At 48.4% G+C, this 22653-nt stretch overlaps 2 protein-coding genes across 2 annotated transcripts in view; both read right to left on the reverse strand.

Annotated features, from left to right (window-relative positions):
* Positions 1–343: 343 nt before the first annotated feature.
* ccm2l (CCM2 like scaffold protein) lies at positions 344–7133 on the reverse strand. Its single transcript, XM_067239998.1, has 10 exons — positions 6986–7133; positions 5480–5647; positions 5244–5327; positions 4963–5146; positions 4224–4867; positions 3184–3313; positions 2972–3035; positions 2653–2812; positions 2414–2552; positions 344–1063 (listed from the first exon to the last, which is right to left on the reverse strand). Exons 1-10 carry the CDS (start codon positions 7013–7015, stop codon positions 789–791), a joined length of 1878 nt encoding a protein of 625 aa, XP_067096099.1. The 5' UTR covers positions 7016–7133; the 3' UTR covers positions 344–788.
* Positions 7134–10592: 3459 nt separating this feature from the next.
* Positions 10593–22653, reverse strand: part of LOC136945982 (XK-related protein 7-like) — a 20644-nt gene continuing 8583 nt past the window's right edge. The window contains exons 2-4 of the mRNA XM_067240135.1: positions 15395–15594; positions 10887–11589; positions 10593–10854 (exon numbers count right to left, since the gene is read on the reverse strand). Coding sequence (XP_067096236.1) covers positions 10593–10854; positions 10887–11589; positions 15395–15594 — 1165 coding nt within the window. The remainder of the gene's footprint in view (positions 10855–10886; positions 11590–15394; positions 15595–22653) is intronic.

The following is a 22653-nucleotide window of genomic DNA, read 5'->3' on the forward strand; positions in this document are numbered from 1 at the left end:
ACACACACACACACACACACACACACACACACACACACACACACACACACACACACACACACACACACACACACACACACACACATGCAGACAGACAGATGCACATTTCTCAACTCCTCCTCCTCTCTCACTGTCTCTCTCTCTCTGTAAATCTTTCTCTATGAATTAATGCATAGCGCTGTGCTCAAACTAGAATGCAAATGACATGTAAACAAATTTGATGCAAAGGCATGCAGATTGGCTGTTCATCCTCAGCAGCTACAGAGGGGGACTTGATCAGCTCGACAGGCAAATAAGGCAGAGATTTAACCAGGCCATTCAGGGACAAACAAACACACATAGAGTACGCACACATGCTGTGTAATACATGGGTAAAAGAGATGCTTACAGTATTTAGCCGACAACTTGTTCACACTTACAGATAATTAAACTAATTGTTTCTGTGACTGAGACTGGTTGTTATTCAGCAGGCTATGGCAACATTTGTGTAAAAACATTTCACAACAGAAACAAAAACTACTTTGAATTATTTTCTTCCTCTTTTCACATAATACCAAAAATTTGCTGTGTCGCCATGTTCGTTAATATAACAGTACTTCTTTTCAAATCCCCCAAAATACAGTACATTCTGGAATTGTGGGACATAAAAAATACCTATTGTCCTTGAGTCACTCCTGCTTTCATTCCTTTGTGAGACCCCTGCTTTAAGTCCAGCCTCAGTCTCAGTCCTTAACCTCCCCCTCTACCCTGGCCCCTCCCCCGAGACCTCCAGCCCAAGTCCTCCCCCCTCACAGGTAATAGTCCTCTTCCTCTATGTCCCCATGTCCCTCCTCAAACCCCAGTGCCTCGATGTCGTGCGTGATGTCGGTGATGCGACGGTTAAAGTCCTGGGTGCCAGAGGGGAGGGACCAGATGTCACGCATTGCCGTGGCGGACGTACTGCTCATGCTCCGTTTGATCCGGCCAAAGCTGTCAGTCAGGATCCCCCCCTCGCGAATCCCGATGCCTTCCAGGAAGCCCTCAAACACACCAACATCCTTGTCTGGGATGAAAGGGCGCATACCTGGGCAGGGTGGGGCGTGGGTTGGTGCGGGAGTGGGGGGGAGGAGGAGGGAGGCCAGGGAGAGAGAAGGGATGAGAGGGAGGGAAGAGTGAGAGGGAGGAAAGATAATGGAAACACAATGGTGGCAGTCTCAACAACTCAACAACACCATAGCTACAGTATGTGTCTGATATCCTAGTTCAAGTGCATCCAATATGGCCATGACTAATAGTTCTTGTTGCTTTTATTTAACACATGCAGTAAGAACAACATATCTGTCTTTGGGATTCATAAACAAGATGCTATACAGTAATACATGAAACAGTATATTCTGTTCGAGTGTTCCTATATGTGTGTCTGGCTATAATGGTTTGGCTTTGTGCAGACAGACAGTGTGAAATTAGGTTTTGTTGCTTTCAGCCGACAGCACAGTTATTCATAATCTGCATTCCAGTCACAGAGGCAACAACATTCAACCGCAAGGATTAGCTGCAAACAATCACGTGCACATGCACAAACACACACACACACACACACACACACGCACACGCACACGCACACGCACACACGCTCAAACATTAAAGCCAGCACAAAATCTCACTGTCATTTTAGCTTTGATGTTCTCTCACAATAGCACAAACAAAGATGAGGATTTGGGTTTGAGTTTGGGTTTGGAATGCCATCAGAACGTCTGAAATGAGAGACTAAGCTTTTTCTGTCTGTAGATATCACTTCTGCTCCCAGTAAAGCAGAGGGTCTGGGACTATAATAGGCCACTATGAAATGTAAACACATAGTTACTGGTCTGGGTCTGCAAGATATGTTCCCCTAGAGAACCCTGTATCCCCTCCCAGCACTGCTACTTAGAGATATGGAGACTACTAGCGATAATCTTGGCCAGCAGGACAGTTGAGGACAGTTGCGTAATGTAAAAAGTGTCAGTAATGTGCTTGCACACACACAGAGAAACACACACATACACCTGTCCCTTATGTCTTTGTTTTAGACAGGTGCTAATGAATATTCATTTGCAGGGAGACCAATAGACTGGCAGCTGAGGCAGTCCTGTAATCATTTTAATTGACTGCAGACAGTTTCCTCATCTGACTCCGAATAAGCCCGAATCAGCAGGTTCACATAAACATGCACACATACAAACACAGCCCCCCCAACACACACATACATACACTTTAATATGATGCATGTCAAAGTGTTTCTAAATCGATTTGATTAGTTTACCTCCCCATCATTTGATTGTCTTCATATGATTGGCTGCCAAAGTAATTAACCACTTTCTGTAGAGAGGTGGTTTGATTGGCTGCCTCACTGATGGAACTCAGTGATATTTGATGTGATTGGCGGAAAACTCACCAATCAGCAGGAACTTCCTTGTGTCTCCGTACAGCAGGAGAAGGTCAGAGCAGAACTCTTGGACGGGCGAGCCCAGACGGTACTCCCTCAGCAGCACCGCAAACTGCTGCAGCTCCTGAGGGCTCAGCTTACTACGCAGCTACACAGGGGTCAGAGGTCAGAGGCCGGAGGTCAAAAAGACATTCCTACAGGTACACAGAGGTCAGAGGTCAAAGAGACAGTCCTAGAGGTGGTCTCACTGTGATCATGTACTCTTGCATCAGCAGCAGGCCAGGGTTGCTGCTCTCCCCGTCGCTGTGCAGCGAGGCCAGGCTGCGCTGGGAGTCCTGGAGAGACAGGGACGAGTTCTCGCTGTAGTTCTCGCTGTAGTACAGATCAAAGGCATCCTGCGAGCTATCACTGGGGGGGGGGGGGGGGGGGGGGGGCAGAAGAGGCACATCCATACACACACACACATACACATGCACACACACACATACACACGCATTATGTATGAGTGCACTGACACAGACACAGAAAAAGACGCAACCACATGCACACATTGCACACATAGCTTACTAGGAACTGCAGCAGCTGAAATCTGTATCATAGCTGTAGGACATATCTGTCAGGCAGCTGTCACCTGGGAGAGGAGAGGGAGAGGAAATGAGGAAATGAGGAAGAGAGCAGAAGGAAACGAGAGAATGAGCAAGAAAGAGAGAGAGAATGACCAGAGAGAATTGACTGTGCTCAACCTATCAAGGGGATTGGCTCATGCAGCTGTCACTCACTTCTCTGCAGCCAGTAGCGATCTGGCATGGTGTAGTGGAAACCTGCCCGGTCCACACACTCGATGGTCTGGTGACCGTAGATGATCTGAAACATCTGACACACCAGAGCGCAGTACTCCTCAGCAGCATCCTGGGCAGATCATAGGAACGCAGCGCGGCTCAGAGATCCACGAGGACCCACAGCTGCGTCTGTGTGTGTCTGTGCACATGTACACAACTCGTCTGTACGTGTGTGCATGTATGCGTGTGTGTGGGCTGACCCTTAATGACTTTAGTGGCTTTGATTAAATTAACCAGCAAAATACAGCTTAGCTCATCCGGCTGAGGAGGAAGAGTCCTGCCCACCGGGATCTTAAACATACATGATGAATGTGTTTTTACTTGGATTCATGGGCTGGGCTGCCCAGAGCATGAATGATGAAGTGTTGGTGTGAAGAGAATGGAAACACATTCACTCTTATGGTATTTCCATGGCAAGCACCTTGGCAGTCAAAGTCCTATAACTATTACTACAGGGATCAGGGTAACAATAGATAGAAATAATCTTTCTCCAACAGACACACACACACACAGTCACACGCCTCTCTTTACTGGGGCACGTTTGCGTTGCATAAGCTGTCTTACGTCACAGTGAGAGCTCACAGTAGTGTGTGTACTGTAATGCTGTGTCATTGGATTTATTCACAGTGTGTGTAAGTGTGTGTGTGTGTGGATATTAACTACTAAATGTCAGGATGAAAGAGTGTCCCTGTCGTCCTACTTTCCAGTGTCGCTTTTTTACATTCTAACAAAATAGGTCAATTTAGACTGGGTCTACATCAAATGTAATACTTGTCCGTGTACATATTTTTTTTTTTAAACAGCATGCAGTTTGGCTATCTGTATTGATTCCATAAGCACAGTTACGCCCGAAAAGCGCTCCAGTCTTGAGCAGTTCTTATCCCAGACCTCACCCCTGAACCCTCCCACCTTCAGTCCTGCCCTCCAGGGCACCCGAGGCCTCCCGTCCACAGTCCACCCCAACCTGCTCCGTTCCTCACCCTGTTCTCCACAGCCAGTATGACCAGGTTGCAGTAGGCATCGGGGCAAGGAGTGGGCTCCAGAGGATTGTGGTTTCTCCTCTCCCAGCTTCCGTAGGACTTCCCTCTCTCCCAGCTCCCTGTGCAGGCCTGCCGGCGCTCCCAGCTGCCTCCTGGGGGGTGTCTCTTATCCCAGCTGCCCCCGGGCTTCCCTCCACCTGCCCCAGGCCCGTTCCTCCTCTCCCAGCTACCCCCCACCCCGCTGCCCGGACCCCCGTGCCTCTTCTCCCAGCTCCCCCCGACCACAGGCCTCCGGTCCCAGCTCCCGCTCACCGGCCTCTTCTCCCAGCTTCCTCCTCCTGCTTTCCTGGTCTGGCGCCTCTCCCAGCTCCCTCCCACCCTCTTCCTCTCCAGGCTCCCTCCTCCTCCACCACCACCTCCCCCCCCAGCCCCTCCCCCGCCCCCCTGGACCACAGCAGGGGTCGGTTTGGGCTCGTGGCGAGATGACGGCCGCCAGTCGACGCCGCAGATGGTGTGCCTGCGCTCCATGGTGCCCCCTGCTGGGCGCGGGTCGCTGTTGCTCATGGTCTGGCGCCGTCCCTCGATGCCGCCGGGCTTCTTCTTCTCCAGACTTCCCTCCGCAAGCACCGTGTCCACATTCAGACCTGGGACACACACGCAGACACGTGTTTGAAAACGAGTCGCACTCAGACCTTGTGAGCTACAGTACCACTGTCCAACTGAGACCCCTCAGCCTTGCCTGTCTTCAACACCAGAAGGTGCAGTGCATCGTCCCGCAGGTAGGAGGCAGCGGCGATCTCGTGGGTGGGAATGCGCAGCAGCAGCTTCTCGTTGTCCCTCCAGGTGAGAAGAAGACAGCGGGCAGACAGACTGAGGATGCAGTCCTGTTCCACACTGGTCTTCAGAGGGAGCACCTTCAACTGCTGCACACGGCAGAGACCAGGAGAGGAAGGCTAGAGGTTAGACACATCAAAACACACACACACGCGCAATCCAAAACACTGAGGTAATTGAACTCACCCTGGCTGTGTCAAGAAGTTGCAGCAGCTCGTCTCTGCTGGAGGGGTTGAGGGAGCATGACACCCAGGTCAGGTGACCCAGGAACTACAGAGGGAGCAAAGTCGCAGAACTCAGGGACTGTGTTCCTTCTTCGTCGTCCATCTACACCCTAGTGTGACAGTTCTCAAGTTCTGTGTGGAGTATTGCATTTCCGTGGATGATACATTAAGTAGAGTGGTGTTGGGTGACCTCCTGACCTTGACTTCCTTCTCCACGTAGTCGAAGATGAGCCTCTCGGGGTGGATGAGGAAGTCGGGGGGGTAGAGGGGCACGGTGTGCAGCGGGCGGCGGTAAACACTCCCCCTGTCCACCTGGCGTCGGCCTGACTTGGAAAAGACCAGGCGCTTGATGGGAGAGGCAAAGCTCTGGATCCGACAGGAGACAGGGTACAGGATACCGGAAATAGGATACAGGAAATAGGATTCAAAACATAGGAGCCAGGAGAGAGGATCCAGGAGACAAGAAACAGGAGACAAGATTGCTAAACAATAGCAAAAACTAGTTCAGAGACACCAACCGACGTTCACTTCATTAACTGTTATTAAAGAAAGAGGTCTGTCTCTCTGGCCAGGAGCTAGGGATCATCCTAGTAACTGCACTGAATCAAATGTGTATCAGTTTGAATGCCCCAAACACTGTCCCGGTGTCTCCTACCCTTCCTAATGACACACTGTCACACGGGGAGAGTGCCGCAGAGTGAGACTAAACGACCACCATCCATATTCTCCTGGCTTACAGAAGACTGACAGGAGCTATCAACACCCCCCCGCACACACACACACACTTAGACATGGGAACACACACACACTTAGACATGGGCACACACACACACTTAGACATGGGCACACACACACACCCATCCATCCTCTCCAGCTCACAGAGGACTGACGGCAGCTCTCATCTTTGACTGACGAGGATTGCTGGTGGATTGACAGCTCACACAGAGAAAGATGGACGAGGCAACACACACACACACATACACACCCTTACACACACACACACACACACACACGTACACACCCTTTCACACACACACACACACACACACACACACACACACACACACACACACACACACACACACACACACACACACACACACACACACACACACACAGACACACACACACATACACACACACACACACACACACACCTAAGCAGACACAAAGAGAAAAAGAGAGAGAGACTGAGAGGGAAAAAAAAGGCAGTGTGTACATTGCAGTCAAGTCTGAGACGGTCAATAACTAAATCTATCACATTCTGTAGAGTAGTTCTATTACCAGTTATAATACTCATTTCAATCAAGTCAATTAATATTTCAAAAAAGGAATCTGTACACATCCATTCTCATCATTCGCAGTGTATTGATGATAATAATAAAAGAAGAATCTGGGATGAAAGGGTATTTGATCAATCTCACAGCATGCAGTAGGTAACAGTCAACTAATATTAGCATTCAAATCCTGAACCCCCTCAGTAGCCTTTGAAAATCCTCCGTTGAGAAGCCCAAGGCCACAAGCTTACCTGTACACTGCTATTAAAAGACTTGTGAATACCAAGCATCTTAAAACAACCGTTCTATGTAACATAATGTTCACATCACCAACTTGACTCACACACAAACATTCATGTGGACACACACACAAACGCGCACACGGCACAAACAAATTACGACCATAACTAGACCAAAACGAGACTACCTTCTTTGTTTTCTTTGGTTCATAATCCATCCCCCCAGCAGACTGTGTGTGAGTGGACTGTGGTGGCTGTGGCCCTCAGATTGGAGCACTCGCATTAGTCTCTCTTCTTCTATATATCTCTTTGCCTCTTTCTCTCTAACCCCCTGTCTCTCTCTCTCTCTCTCTCTCTCTCTCTCTCTGTCCCCTCTCTCACTGTTTGACGGATGATTGGTCATTGTCATGGGTTCCACCCTCCCTCCCCTCCTGGAGCCACACAGGAGAGACAGGAAGCAGAGGAAGTCCACTTCCTGTTTAAGAGGAAACTCCACCAGAGCCTGATAACAACTCTCCCCTTGTCCATTCTCTCAGGACTGATAATACAGAAACCACACACACACACACACACACACACACACAGACAGACACACACACACACACACAAACACACACACACACACACACACACACAGAGAGACATGCACACACACACACACACACACACACACAAACACACACGCACAGACACACGCACACACATACACACACAAGGGTCAGACTAAAGTTTGTACAAAATAAGTCAATAAATAAGACTCAACAAATTCTTATGCAGTTTTGGCAGAGCATGGTGCTTCCAAAACCAAGGCTGGTGGTTTGAATCTTTTTACAGCAATATGAAGAAACGTTTGTGTCATGTGCAGGTAACTTTACAGTAGTAGCACTTCAGTCCTGCGCTCCAGGCCACCCGAGGCCTCCCGTCCACAGTCCACCCCGACCTGCTCCGTTCCTCACCCTGTTCTCCACAGCCAGTATGACCAGGTTGCAGTAGGCATCGGGGCAAGGAGTGGGCTCCAGAGGATTGTGGTTTCTCCTCTCCCAGCTTCCGTAGGACTTCCCTCTCTCCCAGCTCTGTGAATGAAACTCCTCTATTTGACCACAGGGTGGCAGTGTGGGATCAGCAGAGGAAAGCAGTTTTCGGTATAGGCCTGCTCATTAATTACTGTAATGGGCATCACAATGGGCATCACTCATGTACGGTGAGTTCTGAGTGTGCATTCATATGTGTTCAGATAAGTGTTGACTGAGATAGTTAGTATATCTGTGTGTGTGTATGTGCATGTCTACACTTGGGTTCTTCAAATGTGTGTGTGTTTAGGGGTAACACTCTGCAGTGGAGACAGGTGCCACACAAGTGGCACTAACGATAGGTCAGCACCTCCACGGTAACCAATGCCACGGTAACCACTCCACCGCAGGCCCTGAGGGCTGGCTTAACGATCATCCAGTTACCTAGGCAACTGCAGAGAGATGGGACATTTATCTTGGAGTGGCTTTCCTTTCTTCCCCTCATTTCTCTCCTTATTTTTCTCTCCTCCGTCCAGGAGAGGGCTAGTGTGTGTCGCCTACTGTGAAGGTGTCTGCAGCCTGACAACATCACGCTGACACAATGCCGATGGAACAGGCAAACAGAGGGAGGAGAAAGAGAGAGATGGACAGAGACAGAAAGAAGGGGGAGAGAGAGAGACAGAGAGACAGAGAGAGAGAGAGAGAGAGAGAGAGAGAGAGAGAGAGAGAGAGAGAGAGACAGAGAAAATAAATAGAGAAAGAGAGAGAAGGACGGAGAGAGAATGACAGAGGGGGTTAATGAACAGTGTCTGCAGGTAAAAAGCGTCAGAGTGGATGAGAGGGTGCTCGGTGCTCGTGCAGTGGTGCCGTGTGATCAACACAGCCGCTGTGCTGTGCACAACTGTTTCTGCACAATATGTTTTTCTGTTTTGGGTCTCACTGAGTGGATGTGTCTGTTTGTGTGTGTGTTTATTAGTCTAGAACCTCAGGGTGCTGTTCTTTTAGCAGGCCATCAAGGCGGCACACACGTGCACGTGCAACACACACAAATGCTCGCATGCACACATGCACAGTGTGCCCTTTTTTTTTGCGACAGCAGAAGAAAGTCACAACCTAAATGTCGTTTGTGTAAAAGTCAATTCTCAACTTTTCCCTTTGCTGCTTCTCTGTCTGCCTATCTGGATCTGTCTCAAACTTTTCTTTCTTTTCTTTCTTTCTTTCTTTCTCTGTGCCGCTATTTCTCAATCTCTCGTGGCTTCTCTTCTCCCTTCTCTTCCCCCCACCCTCTCTTTCTCTCCCTCTCGCTTACAAACAGTCTGAAATATCAAAGAGTTAGTCCTCACAGAACCTCACATGAAACCACAGACAGGGTCCCATGTGGAGCTGTGTGTGTGTGTGTGTGAGCAGGAGGGAAAGGCCCACAACTTCATCTTCTTCTCATTCCAAAGCCTTTTTGTTGAGCTTATTCCTGACATTCGAGAAACATGACATTACAACTCTGGACTGGAGAGAGAGAGAATAAGGGAGAGAGAGAGAGACAGAAAGAGACTGAGAGAGAGAGAGAGAGAGACTGAAACATTATGTCTGAAAAGAGTGAAACCCAAATGAAAAGATGAACCCAACCACCAGGCACCGCAAAACAAAGACAACCGTTAATGAAGAAAACTCTCTAGGAATCCAGTAGTTTTCAGGCTGTCATCTCAGACAGTTCACTAGAGCATTTATTTTTCCAACTACATTTTCATCATCACAGCTTGAGTTTTTTTCTTTGTATAATATTTGACTGATTCTTGTTACTGCACTATTACCTTTATAGATAAGAGAAGCAGCCTAACCAAGAGACCCATGGACCATACGTATGTACGCACAAACCAACAACACACACCCACCAGTATCTACAGCATCACTCTAGTATACACATCATGAAAAAAATGTATATATATATATATATATATATCATAACAATAATTACATCTTAATAAGAATCATATCAAAACATGGCCACTGAGCGATTAAACAATATAAAAACTCAAATATAAAAAGTAAATAAATAAACTGAAATACTAGTTTGAAGAAGTGCATGATGGGTGATGAAGTTCTTCTAAACCCCACTGATTACAGCAGCAAGCATATCAACACTACTTCGGAACTGTGTCCGTGTTACCGTGACAACACCTTTTTTGATCTCGGTGGGACTGAACGGATGATAGATCCAGACAGTATTAACTATACATTATCTTCATCGTTAGCACCGTCATCGTCATTGTCCTCGTGCTCCTCCCCCTAACCACCGTCTTCATTATCTTCTTCTCTGTGTTCACTGCTACTTCAGAGACATCATGGCTATTTTTATGTGTCAGTAAATTTCCTCAAAAACACCATCTTCCAACCATATCAGCAACATTATTACCATCATTACGATGACAACATGGTTCAGGGTGTGTCTTCAAAGTTGTTTTTGTTCATAGGCGCTGAGACAGTTTTGTCCACCCCCCTCTTCCCTCAGAGACAGAGTACAAGCTAGAGTAACATCACTGCCTGCTGATGTCACACTGAGGTCACAACCCCAGAAGCCCAGACCACCTGACCATTGGCTCCTCCAGAGCACCTGATATTTGTTGCAAGCAAACCAATGCCGTGCACATAGACCCATCTACACATGCACTCAGGCTCTATAAGTCTCTCTAGATAGACACACCCATATGCTCTGCACTCTTCTTCTGTCCTCCGTGGTTCTCCGTGGCTGCGAGGGACAGTGAAGCGCCCTGGGGATTGGGGGGCAGTACTACACGGTGGTCTCATACTCCATAACCTCCTTACTGCCTGCCAGGCTGCTGCGGTACACGATCCTGGGGGAGACAGGGGAGGTGGTCTCCAGCACCAGGATGGTCTTCCTCAGACGTCTGTCGATGAAGTGAGCATCCCAGGCAGGGTACCTCTTCCTGGGCAGGTCGATGCGGATCACCGGCCCCTCAGTCCTGGATATCCGAGGTGCTGGAATAGGGGGGGCACTTGGCCTCACCTGGAACACAGGGAGACAGCTTTCCCTGTCCCCTGGCACCACATCCCGCCCCCGCACTGGCCCCCGGTCCCCCCTCCCGCAGTCCTGCTAAGGGTCCTGGGGGGGGCTGGTGGATAACGTCGGGGGGAGGGGCCTGTGTGGAGGTGGGGGTGGGGGGTGATGCAGGACTCCACCCCCTCCTCCACACACCTCCACTGGGCTCCCAGCACGGGCCCGTCAGGGTGGAGCAGGCAGTAGTACACCAGCATGAAGAAAGTCCCCAGGGCAAAGCTGCTCACCACCACGCACACCAGCAGCAGGGCGTAGAAGTCGGAGGTGTGGGCGGGCCCTCGGTAGAGGTACCATGCCGAGGTCAGGGCGGCGTTCTCCACCAGCGTGATGGAGTAGTACACCGTCATCCTCACCCTGGCCTGGCCCTCCTTCACGTTGAACCAGCAGAAGATGTAGATGATGCCCACCACCATGTTGTAGATGATCTCCTCCCACTTGGACATGCAGAAGTCCGTCTCTCCCTGGATGATCCAGAAGGTCATCAGGAACCAATGGGACACGATGAAGATGCCGAAGTAGAGCTGGAAGACGGAGGCAAACAGGGCGAAGGCGATGGTGCGCGCCCCGATGGTGAAGAGGTGCCACAGCATCTGGACAATGACTGCCTTGTAGGACATGGGCAGCTTGTCATCCCGCGAGTCCCTCAGAACCTTCTGGTAGGAGGCAATCATCCAGGCTAGGGAGACCAGAGAGGCTGATGCGGACAGACCTGGGGAGGGAGGGAGACAGAGGATGAATGAGGAGAGAGAGCATGGAAGACAAAGAACGAGTGAAGCTTATGTGTTTTCGACTACGCTTGGGACCCCAAAGATCACGACTCGAGATAACAGAGGGTGTGGGAGGGTGTGGGAGAGGGGAAGAATAGTGAGAAAGAGAGAGGGATGAGGGAGGGATGAGAGTTGGAGAGCGAGGGATGAGTGAGGAAGAGAGAGGGATGAGAGTGAAGTAGTAAGGGGCATGACAATTAGAGGGGAATGAAAGTGAGTGAGACAGGGATACATGTCAGGGAGCGAGAAGGGATGAGATTCAGGGAGCGAGAGCCATGGCAGTCAGCGAGAGAGAGTTTTCCTGTAGCAGGGAAGGATCTAGCTAGATCTTGGGAGGCCAAGACAGACAGACCTGACAGACTGTGTGTGTATCTGTGCCAGTCTTTCAAGTATCGCTCTTGATCTCCAACTCAAACACACACCATACACACACACACCATACACACACACACATACACACACACACATACACAAATTACATAATCTCATCAGGGAGTATTAGCTTCATCAGCCTAAATAGAGTCCTCCATTTAATTAAAGCTATACTGCAATATCAGGACAATACCACACACACACACACGCGCACACACACACACACACACACACACACACACACATGCACACACACACTCATTTGAAGTGATCTGAAGCTTGCTCTCTAAAATAGTAGATTATGTGCACAGTAATCTTTAATGATCAAAATGACATTAAAACCACTGTTATAAATTTAGATCTCTGCTATTTAATCTTTCATTAGTTTCCGAATGATTAATTACCAATTGGATATGTAACTGAATAATTAAACATTTCTAAAATGAATATTTAATGTGCTAAATGATTTTTTCCGGACGCTTTTGGTCATAAAGCTGCAAGTTGATCATTGTAATATTTCTGTGATGTGGTGTGAAATAACCCAGGACATGAAGAAGGACCTTCTGTTTCCAGACTGGATATAGAAACTGATCCAAGCAGGTTATCAACCATGTTCTTTGTTGAAGTTAACTGACTAACTAAACATTTTCTGTCCCTTTTGCTCTCTGAGGTGTTATTTTTAACCCTGAAAATGACTCATTTTGGTCAGAGTGCTAGTGTGTTTGCTAGTGTGTTTGTTCCATAGCATTCCTATTACCCTCATGAATAAGAGATTCCATGGAGGAGTGTCTCTTCTCTCTCCTCTCTCTCTCTCTCTCTCTCTCTCTCTCTCTCTCTCTCTCTCTCTCTCTCACTCTCTCTCTCTTTCTCTCTCTTTTTCTCTCTTTCCATCTTTCTCTCTCCACCTTCCCTCTATGTCCTCCTTTTTTTTCACCCCCTCTCTCTCCCTCCTTCTCTCTCCATCTTTCTTCTTCCTCTCCTTTCCTCCTTCCTTCCTTCATTCCTTCCCTTCCTTCCTTCCCTCTCCCTCTTCCCTCTCCCTCTCCCTCTCCATCTCTCCCTCTCCCTCTCCTCCTCCTCCCCTCCCTCCCTCCATCCCCTCCCTCCCTCCCTCCCTCCCCCCTCCCCTCCCTCCCTCCCTCCCCTCTCTCTCTCCTCTCTCTCTCTCTCTCTCTCTCTCTCTCTCCTCTCCCCCTCCCCCTCCCCCTCCCCCTCACCCCTCCCTTTCCCTTCCTCTCTCTCCGTCTCCCGCCTTGTTTGGAGGACACCCCAGATGAAAAGACGTGTTAATTAGAGGGCCAAGACTAAAAGCATTAGTCAACACTTTCCCCTTCTCCCATCCTCATCTCTACACTCCTCCTTTCCCTCCCCCTCCATCCCTCCCTCACCAGAATGCGGGCAGAAGGCAGAGCCCAGCCAATCTGTAATTGAATCAAACATCAGAGTCAGAGAAGGAGCTGCACACCAGTCAGAGATTAGAGAGATCTTTCCGAAGGAGAGAAGGAGAGAAGGAGACGGGGAGAGAGGGGAGAGCAAAGAGAGTCAGGTGGCTGAGCGGTTAGGGAAGCGGGCTAGTAATCAGAAGGTTTGCCAGTTCGATTCCTGGCTGTGCCAAATGACATTGTGTCCTTGGCGAAGGCACTTCCCCCTACTTGCCTGGGGGGAGAATGTCCCTGTACTTACTGTAAGTCGCTCTGGATAAGAGTGTCTGCTAAATGACGAAATGTAAATGTAAAAGGGGGAAAACCTAGCGAAGAGAGATGTCATTATTTACAGAGTTGCTGAACATCCTGTTGGCCCAACGGAAGGAGATGGCAGTTTTATCCTCATCTAATGCCAGTACAGTATGTGCAATTTTCTTTGCCTCTTCAAAAAAGCAGGGTGTAGTAGAGGTCATGTTCTTGTTTGGATCATAAAATGCTTCTACAAGACCCACTTTCCTCTTCTTGAACTGCATCAGTTATCCTGCCTGGTGTGGAACAGCAATATAACTCCAAGACCGGGTGGCTACATCAATTGACAAATAACTACACAGCAATACCTTTATTACAGTAACAACATTGCAGTTACATAGGAAACTGACAGTTAATTACATTTAGTTGCATAGCAATTCCCATGTACCTAATATATTTTTACCATATTTTCTGCAATTACATGGCGCTGTATTTAATGTAACTTGAATGTAAAGTGTTGGCCAGGACTCCGTAGAGGAGATGTTTCTAGAGTAACACCCCTGCTGGCTCCTGTCTGCGGCCACTGGTTCATCCATCATCCTACTGAACCTTCTGGATACTCTGGATCTAAATGACACTTCCTCAGGGTGGGTGTGTTTGTATGCAAGTTAATCTGGCTTTGCTATTTAGATTTAGATAGAAAAAACATCAAATGTAATTAATATGTTAGGTACTTTGGTACGATTTACAACTGGTCTGTCTGCACTGTGGGACCTCCTTTATGGTAATAAAAGACTGTGACTCCTGCCATCCTCTCTTTCCCTCTTCCCTGCCCCTTTCACTTCTCTTACTATGTTCCTCCTTAACATCCCCTCCCTCCCTCCCTCCCTCCCTCCCTCCCTCCCTCCCTCCCTCCCTCCTCCCTCCCTCCTCCCCCCTCCCTCCCTCCCTCCCTCCCTCCCTCCCTCCCTCCTCCCTCCCTCCCTCCCTCCTCCTCCTTCCCTCCCTCCCTCCCTCCCTCCCTCCCTCCCTCCCTCCCTCCCTCCCTCCCTCCCTCCCCTCCCTCCCTCCTCCCTCCCTCCCTCCCTCCCTCCCTCCCTCTTTCCTTCCTTCCTTCCTTCCTTCCCTGCCTCCCTCCACCTCCGACCCTCTTCAGCAGTAACATGACAGCGTTGCTCGACAGCAAACAGAACTGTGAGCTGAAAACGTTTGTTTTATTCATCACAAGCAAACATGCTCTCTGTGTCTCAGGCATGAATAAGGTAGAGAGGGTAAAACAGCCCAGGAGAATGCTGATAGCTCCCCACAGATCGACCTTCTATCTCTCTCTGTCTCTCTCCCAGACTCTCTTTCATGCTCTCTCTGGTTCACTCTGTCTCTCTGGCGCTTTCTCTAATGTTCTCTCCTTTGCATTTTCTCTCTTCTCTTGGGGAATGTACAGATCTTTGGAACCTACAGTAGATGACATCATGCTGTATTATAGGTGAAGTAGTTCCCATGGCAAATAATTAGCCCTTAACAAGCACAATGGCTCGTCTCAGAATGATGACCTTAGAATGGAGAGGGGCAATGTGTCTTGTCCCACAGCGAAGATCTCACCACCCTTGGCTAATAGACTGGGGCAGTGAATCACCAGCAGGGACGTAAGGAGCTAACACACACAAGCACACACACACACACACACACACGCAGCCCTACATACCCTGGAGCGGGAGGACCTGGTTGCCGTGGATCATGATGCTGAGTTGCAGCACCAGCTGAGGAGCGCTCTTCAGGAAGGCCTCCAGGAGGCGGAGCATGTTGATGTCAGCACTCTCGAACATCAGGCGCCAGTGGAAGTGACGTCTCTGCCCATCGCCATGCCAACGACTCTGGGCGCCCAGGTAGAGGGCATGGACATACCTGAGGAAAAGAAGGGGGGGGGGGGGGGGGGCGTTACAAACTTCTACAGACTGATTTGGTTGGCAAGCACTATCACCAACTGCAGAGACATCCCAGCATGCATACACAGACCCACACACATAAACCTCAGCCAAGCATCAGATCTCAAAGAGAGGATTCTTTTAGTCAGACGCAAAATCCCCACCTCTGCAAATAATTTGCTTGGCTTGCACTGACGTTCTCCTTCTCTTACCAGCCTCCACCACCACCATCCCTCTCTCTCTCTCTCTCTCTCTCTCTCTCTCTCTCTCTCTCTCTCTCTCTTTCCTCTCTCTTTCTCTCTCTCTCTCTCTCTCTCTCTTTCTCTCTTTCTCACTCTCTCTCTCTCTCTCTCTCTCTATGTCCTCAATCTTTCTCTAACCCAGCCTGCCACTTGCTGTCTTACCGTTTCTACACCCACCCACACACACGCATACACATGTATACACACACACAGACACAAACAAACACACACACATGCACACACTCTACATTTCCAGCCAGCGGTCTCATCTCCTCTGTGCCAGGCTCATCGGCTTAAGAATTCCTCTGGTGCCAGGATCACTCCAGCTGCTATCTGCAAGGCAGCAGCCCAGCCCACTGAGTGTTTAGTCCCACCCAGCCTACAGTACCGCCTGAGACGCCATCGCTGAGCATGGACAGACCATAACCCAGTCTGGAGAGCTCCATAACCCAGTCTAGAGAGCTCCATAACCCAGTCTGGAGAACTCCATAACCCAGTCTAGAGAGCTCCATAAACCCAGTCTGGAGAACTCCATAACCCAGTCTGGAGAGCTCCATAACCCACTCTGGAGAACTCCATAACCCAGTCTGGAGAGCTCCATAACCCAGTCTGGAGAGCTCCATAACCCAGTCTGGAGAACTCCATAACCCAGTCTGGAGAACTCTATAACCGAGTCTGGAGAACTCTATAACCAGTCTGGAGAACTCCATAACCGAGTCTGGAGAGCTCCATAACCCACTCTGGAGAACTCCATAACCGAGTCTGGAGAGCTCCTTAACCCACTCTGGAGAACTCCATAACCGAGTCTGGAGAGCTCCATAACCCACTCTGGAGAACTCCATAACCGAGTCTGGAGAGCTCCATAACCCACTCTGGAGAACTCCATAACCGAGTCTGGAGAGCTCCATAACCCACTCTGGAGAAACTCCATAACCGAGTCTGGAGAGCTCCATAACCCACTCTGGAGAACTCCATAACCGAGTCTGGAGAGGTTATGGAGTAGAAGAACAGTTTGAGTGTGCGCTAGCTGCTGTCAAAATTGTCAGCATCCTTTTCTCTCTTTATTGTTTTCTCACTCTTCATTTCTTTCTGCTTCCAAACACCTCCAGTCCCTCTCCAACTGTTAGTTCCCCATCTCCTTTCACCAATCTGTCATCTCTGGACTTTCTGCTGTCCTCATCATCTTTGTCTCTTATCCCTCTGCTCTCCCCTTCACTCTACGTACATCTCTCCACTCACTTTCTCCATTTCTCTCTCTCTCTCTCTCTCTCTCTCTCTCTCTCTCTCTCTCTCTCTCTCTCTCTCTCTCTCTCCACTCTCTCTCTCTCTCTCTCTCTTTCTCTGTGTCAGAAGAAAGAATCAGAAACAGATTTATTGCCAAGTAGGTTTTCACAGACTCCATCTTTCTCTCCCTGCCCTTCTCTCCACTCTCTCCCTCTCACTTCATCTTTATTTCTCTCTCTCTGCCTCTCTCCCTCTCTTTGTCACTGCTTACTGCGTTTTCCTCTCACTTCATTTTTCTTTCTCTCTCTGCCTCCCTACTCTTTTCATATCTCTCTTTCTCGATCTCTCTGCTCCCTGCTGCTCCTTCCTCCATCTTTCTCTCTCTTCATCTTTCTGCTCTCTCCCTCTCTCTCCATTACACTCTCACCCACGTCGACAGTATGGAGGAAGGAATGCCACAGAGACAAGCACACCAAATGACTTCCCCTTCATCTCCTCTCTGCCTTCCTCTCGCTCTTTCTCTTCTTTTCCACTGCTTCCAGATTATTCACCCATTTTTGAAAATGAAATGCTCCATCTTTCTATTTTTCCCTCTCATCTCTTGCTCTTCATTTCAGTCCTTTTTCTCCCCTCTGCTATCCCACTCTCATCATTCCCTTTCCATCTCCCTCCTGACAAAGTAATCATCGTCATTCAACCTTAATGAATATAAATTATCATTTAACCACACTCTGACACACCTCCATTACCACACATTATGGCACCATAGAGAGGGGGTTGGGGTGTGCGTGTGTGTGTGTGTGTGAGTGTGTGTTTATGCCACCTGTGTGTGATTTAGCCCTGTACTCATACATCTGCAGAGAGAATAGAGAGAGTGACAGCAGCTCGGCTCTTTCCCCATGGTCCTAGAGCCTGTTTGGTCTCTGGAACGCTTCATCCTTCACTTCTCTCCTCTCCAGTCATCCTTTACATCTTTCTCCCTAGACCCTCCTCACAACTCTCTTCTGTAGCCATCCTTACTTGTCATTCTACATCTATACATATACAGTATATAAGCATATAGAAATATATATCGATACACAGTATGTAGATATAGATATAGTTATTAGAATCATACTCAGGTTCTGCAACGGCTGTCTACCAAATGCCTGCTCACACAAACAGAACTGTACGGTCTCAACATGAGGTCACCTCCCTCAACCCCAGCCTTGTTTTCAGCTGAGCAGGTTAATGCTAGCCTGGCTTCCAGCCCAACTTCGTACCGCCCACAAAAAAATTTGGTCGGGAAGTTGGGTCTGGAGGGTCTCGTATTGGGGACAACTACAGAAAACCAGAATCTGGGCGGACCAATGAAATTGCCAGGGCGGGCTTTATACGATGATGGACAGATGATCAACAGTAACGTAATCACCCACGTCACAAAAGAGCGCTTAAGTTGAATTTGTTTTGAACAAACATGGCTACCGCTGGATATCTGGGATGTTATGATTCTGCCATCGAGTCTGTTTTAGAAGACATCGACAGCCCATTATTTTGAAAGAGGAACAGAGAAACGCAATCAAGGCATTTGTCGATGGAAAATATGTTCTTGCCGTCCTTCCTACGGGATATCGGTCAAAGTTAACATACTACGTTGCTCTGATTGGTTGTAGATCTCTCCAATTGAGCGAAGGGGCATTTGTTTTCCAGGTTCGTTTGAAACACGCCCAACGGAGAGTTCTCAGACTCATATTCTGACTAGAATTATGAGTATGACAACGTCAGGCTAGGTTAATGCACCAATACCGTCTGATGGATACCACACAACAGTATAGTCATAAAGTAGCAGAGGCAAAAATGAAGAAAGGTAAAAAGTTAGATAAGTTAGTTAAGTTTTAAAAGTTTGATTTTCAAGTTTCAGTTAAAGTGAAAGCTACAAGCTCTCTGGTGATCTCCATCCTGTCGTATTATATCTTCCCATCAACGCCCCAGAGACCAGATCTGTCCAATTAGCAGCTTCGCTGGGTCGGAACACTGAGATCTGTAGGGTTTTAATGCCTCACACATGCAGGGTTGTGCAAGCACACACACACACACGCGCACTCACACAAACACTCACACACACACAGACATGTATAAATATACATTAGACTATATAAACTGACATCATACACATGCACACACACACACTCTCTTCCACACATTCTTTCGGTCTCTCTTTCTTTAATACAAACATGCTCACAAACACACACCAAACACACAAATGAGCCACTTGCTGCACTAAACCATTTGGATGTCAGCAAAAACATATCCTTGAAGTCAAACACAAAAACCATCACCACAGTTTTGCATCCCCGATCATTAGGACCCAATAATGGCAAACTGATTCAATCTAGTCCAGAGTAATCAATAACCAGAAAAATGAGTCCATGATGAATGGCTGAGTGTGAAAGTATCAATAGTTTTATAGAGAGGACCACCTAGGAGAGCTAATACCCTCACTTCATCTCTGCTCCAGCTGGCTGTCACTGGTGACCTACTTAGACCTGGAGAGGGAGAGAGAAAATCTATAAGAAGACAGGGACAGAGGCACGAGGGGAAGTATGCGTGTTAGTGTGTGTGTTAGCGTGTGTGTGTGAGCATGTGTGTGGGGGTGTGCGTTACGGTTGTGTTAGCGTGTGTGTGAGCTGGTGCATGAGTGTGTGTGTGAGCGTGTGTGAGCGTGTGTGTGAGTGTGAAGGGTAGAGAAGAGACAAACAGGACAGCCAGAGGCGCGCAAGGCATCGATCTGTCCTGCCAACCCTGGTGGGACAGATAAGATCTCATTGAAAGCTGTTGTCTTTAATTGGGAGGGAATAAGCTTGGTTGAATGGGCTCGAGTGGTGTGTTTGTGTGTGTGTGTGTGTGTGTTTGGGTGTGAGTAAAAGAGAAAAAGAGAAAGAAAGGGAGAGAAATGGACAGCGAGAGGAAGAGTAAAAGAAAGGTTGACTAAAAGAGTATATGAGTCTGACAGTTTGACTTTACCTTTTATGCACCACCCCCCCCACACACACACACACCTCACCCCATCCCCCTCTCACCCAGGTGGAGAGGAAACAGAGTTAGATGTGAAAAGAAGAGGAGCGAGGTGAATGTTGTTGGTGAGGAGTTGGGCAGGTCTGGGTAGCGTTAGGTTGTATGGGCCATTTCTCCCAGTCAGAGCTTCATACCTGTAGATTAAGGGGAGTGTCTGGAACACAGCGGCAATAGAATTTCAGACCTGTCTGCCATGGTTACATGGTGCTCCGAGGTGCAGTGGAAACGATCTCTGGGGTGTCAGAGCACGCTCACAATGTGATTCACTCAGAACTGATCGCCTGTACACACACACACACACACTCACAGATGCTCACACGATCACAGACACATAACCAAAACCAAAAACCCTACAGGAGGGGTTAACCTGCAGCCTCTCTTCCATGTGTCACACCCCAGAGTAAAGAGGTACAGGAAAAGGGAGAGATGAAGGAAGGGAGAAATAAAGGATAAGAGAAGAACATGAGGGAGGGAGGGGGGTTGTAAGGAAGGAGGGAGATAGGAGGAAGGACACTAGTCCCCACAATTGCTGAGGCAGAGCAGAGAGAGGAGGGGAAAAAAGAGGTTAAGGCTGGAGGAGAAAGGAGAGGCAGAGGCAGAGGCAGAGAGGTAGTGGGAGAGAAAGAGGGACAGAGAGGGTTTTAAATCACACAGGGAACAAGATCCATCAATGCAAGCCATTAGGCTGCAAAGATCCCCTACCTCACAAACACACACACACACACATACACACACGCAGACACACATACACACACACACACGCAGACACACATACAAACACACACTCTAAGACACACATACACACACACACAGACACACACACTCAGACAGAGAGGGGAAAACTTTACGCTTGCACTTCTCGGGCGTTTATCAGACTGTCAGGTCCCTCATCAATACTGGCTTTCTCCTCTGAGAAGAACCAAACAGACACAACTAAGAGCCTGCACAGAAGCTGTCTACCACCACACACACCCCTGTACATCACCCTCTCTCTCTCTCTATCTCTCTCTCTCCTCTCTCTCTCTCTCTCTCTCTCTCTCTCGTCTCTCTCTCTCTCTCTCTCTCTCTCTCTCTCTCTCTCTCTCTCTCTCTCTCATACACACACACACACACAAGCTTGCACGCACACCCACAGTTTGTATACTATCCACCACTCCATCCTTGTCCACAGTGCAGTGCAGCTGTACATGAACAACATCAGGAATGACCAAACATGAGGTCATCTTGCCTGGGCGTGCAACGCAATCGCATACACATAAATCCTCAAACATTTGCCACAGTGTGTGTGTGAGAGAAACAAAATAAGAAATAGAGTAACAGGGAGAGGGAGAGAGGGAGATGAGTAGTGATACCATATAAAATAGCATCTGGATGCTTCAGTCTGCAGTTAGCCTGGAAAAGTGCTTAAACAGCACAAGGGACCTGTATTTCTGTGTGTATGTGTGTGTGTGTGTGTGATCATGAGAGAAAGACACCTACTGTGAATAAGATGTCACCGTTAGCAGATGTGTAGTGTGTGTGTGTATGTGTTACCTTGGCCATCATAGAAAACACTGTGTCTTATGTGTGTCCTGTTCTGTGTTGTCTGTAGCAGCTGTACATAAAGAGTTTATGTATTATGTTATGAGGCCACAACAACAATGACAAGCATAGAAATGCAGGAATACCTGGACAATTAACTGGTGATTTTCATATAAAAGCTATCTCTCTCTTTCTCTCCATTTCTCTCTCTCTTTCAGAGACACACACCTGTTCCAGATTCAGAGCACATGTTCGTTTGTCTGACATGGTGAGAGTTAATAGGCTAAAGTGATTATATGTGCCTATACATGTGTGTTTGTGTGTTTGTGTGTGTGTGTACGCAGGATTAAGAAGATATCAGAGCCATGCTGACAGGCAGACTCCATGCACCACAGGGCAGCAACTTCTGACACACACACAAACACGCACACACACACTCACACACACAGCCCCCCACAAAGGGAAACAGGGGGAGAGAAGGAGGGGAAGATAGAAAAGGTAATACGATTTGATGAGAAAAAAGGAAAGAAGAGGAGAGAAAAGGAGAGAAAGGGAGAGGAGAGGAGGGAACTGGAAAAAGGCAGGACAATATGTTGAGATGAAGTTCCCCCCTGCTGGCCCCTCCCTTCCGCTCATACTGCATGTCCAGTCCTGATCTCCTCTCTCTCTCAGAGGAGGAAGAGGAGGGACAGGGAGGAGGGGAACAGAAAAAAATTGGACCGACTGGAGGAGAAAGGAAAGGAGGGTTAAGGGAAAGAGACATAGAGCCGGGCTTGTATGCCCAATAGTTTACATGGCTTTATCTGGGCGGATCAGAGTGAAGGGCATAGACGGTATACATGCCAGGATAGGGCCAGATCCTCCCTCATTGATCATTTTAACCACTCTGTCAGAGACTGGAGCAGGAGTTCTATACAGCTTTATAAATCAACACAGCCTCCTATGAGAGTGAGGGAACGGGAGAGAGAGGGAGAGACAGTGCGAGACAGAGAGAAGAG

Source organism: Osmerus mordax, chromosome 7 (genome assembly GCF_038355195.1).
Source record: "Osmerus mordax isolate fOsmMor3 chromosome 7, fOsmMor3.pri, whole genome shotgun sequence".
Taxonomy (NCBI): Eukaryota; Metazoa; Chordata; class Actinopteri; order Osmeriformes; family Osmeridae; genus Osmerus; species Osmerus mordax.

What these genes read in the sequence shown, in the direction of transcription:
- ccm2l (XM_067239998.1), bottom strand. Translation starts at nt 7,015, where the DNA reads ATGGATTATGAACCAAAGAAAACAAAGAAG. An exon ending in CCTTCTGGTGTTGAAGACAG is followed by an intron (nt 4,868 to 4,962) that starts GCAAGGCTGAGG and finishes TGTGTGTCCCAG; the next exon opens with GTCTGAATGTGGACACGGTG. An exon ending in TACTGGCTGTGGAGAACAGG is followed by an intron (nt 3,314 to 4,223) that starts GTGAGGAACGGA and finishes TGATCTGCCCAG; the next exon opens with GATGCTGCTGAGGAGTACTG.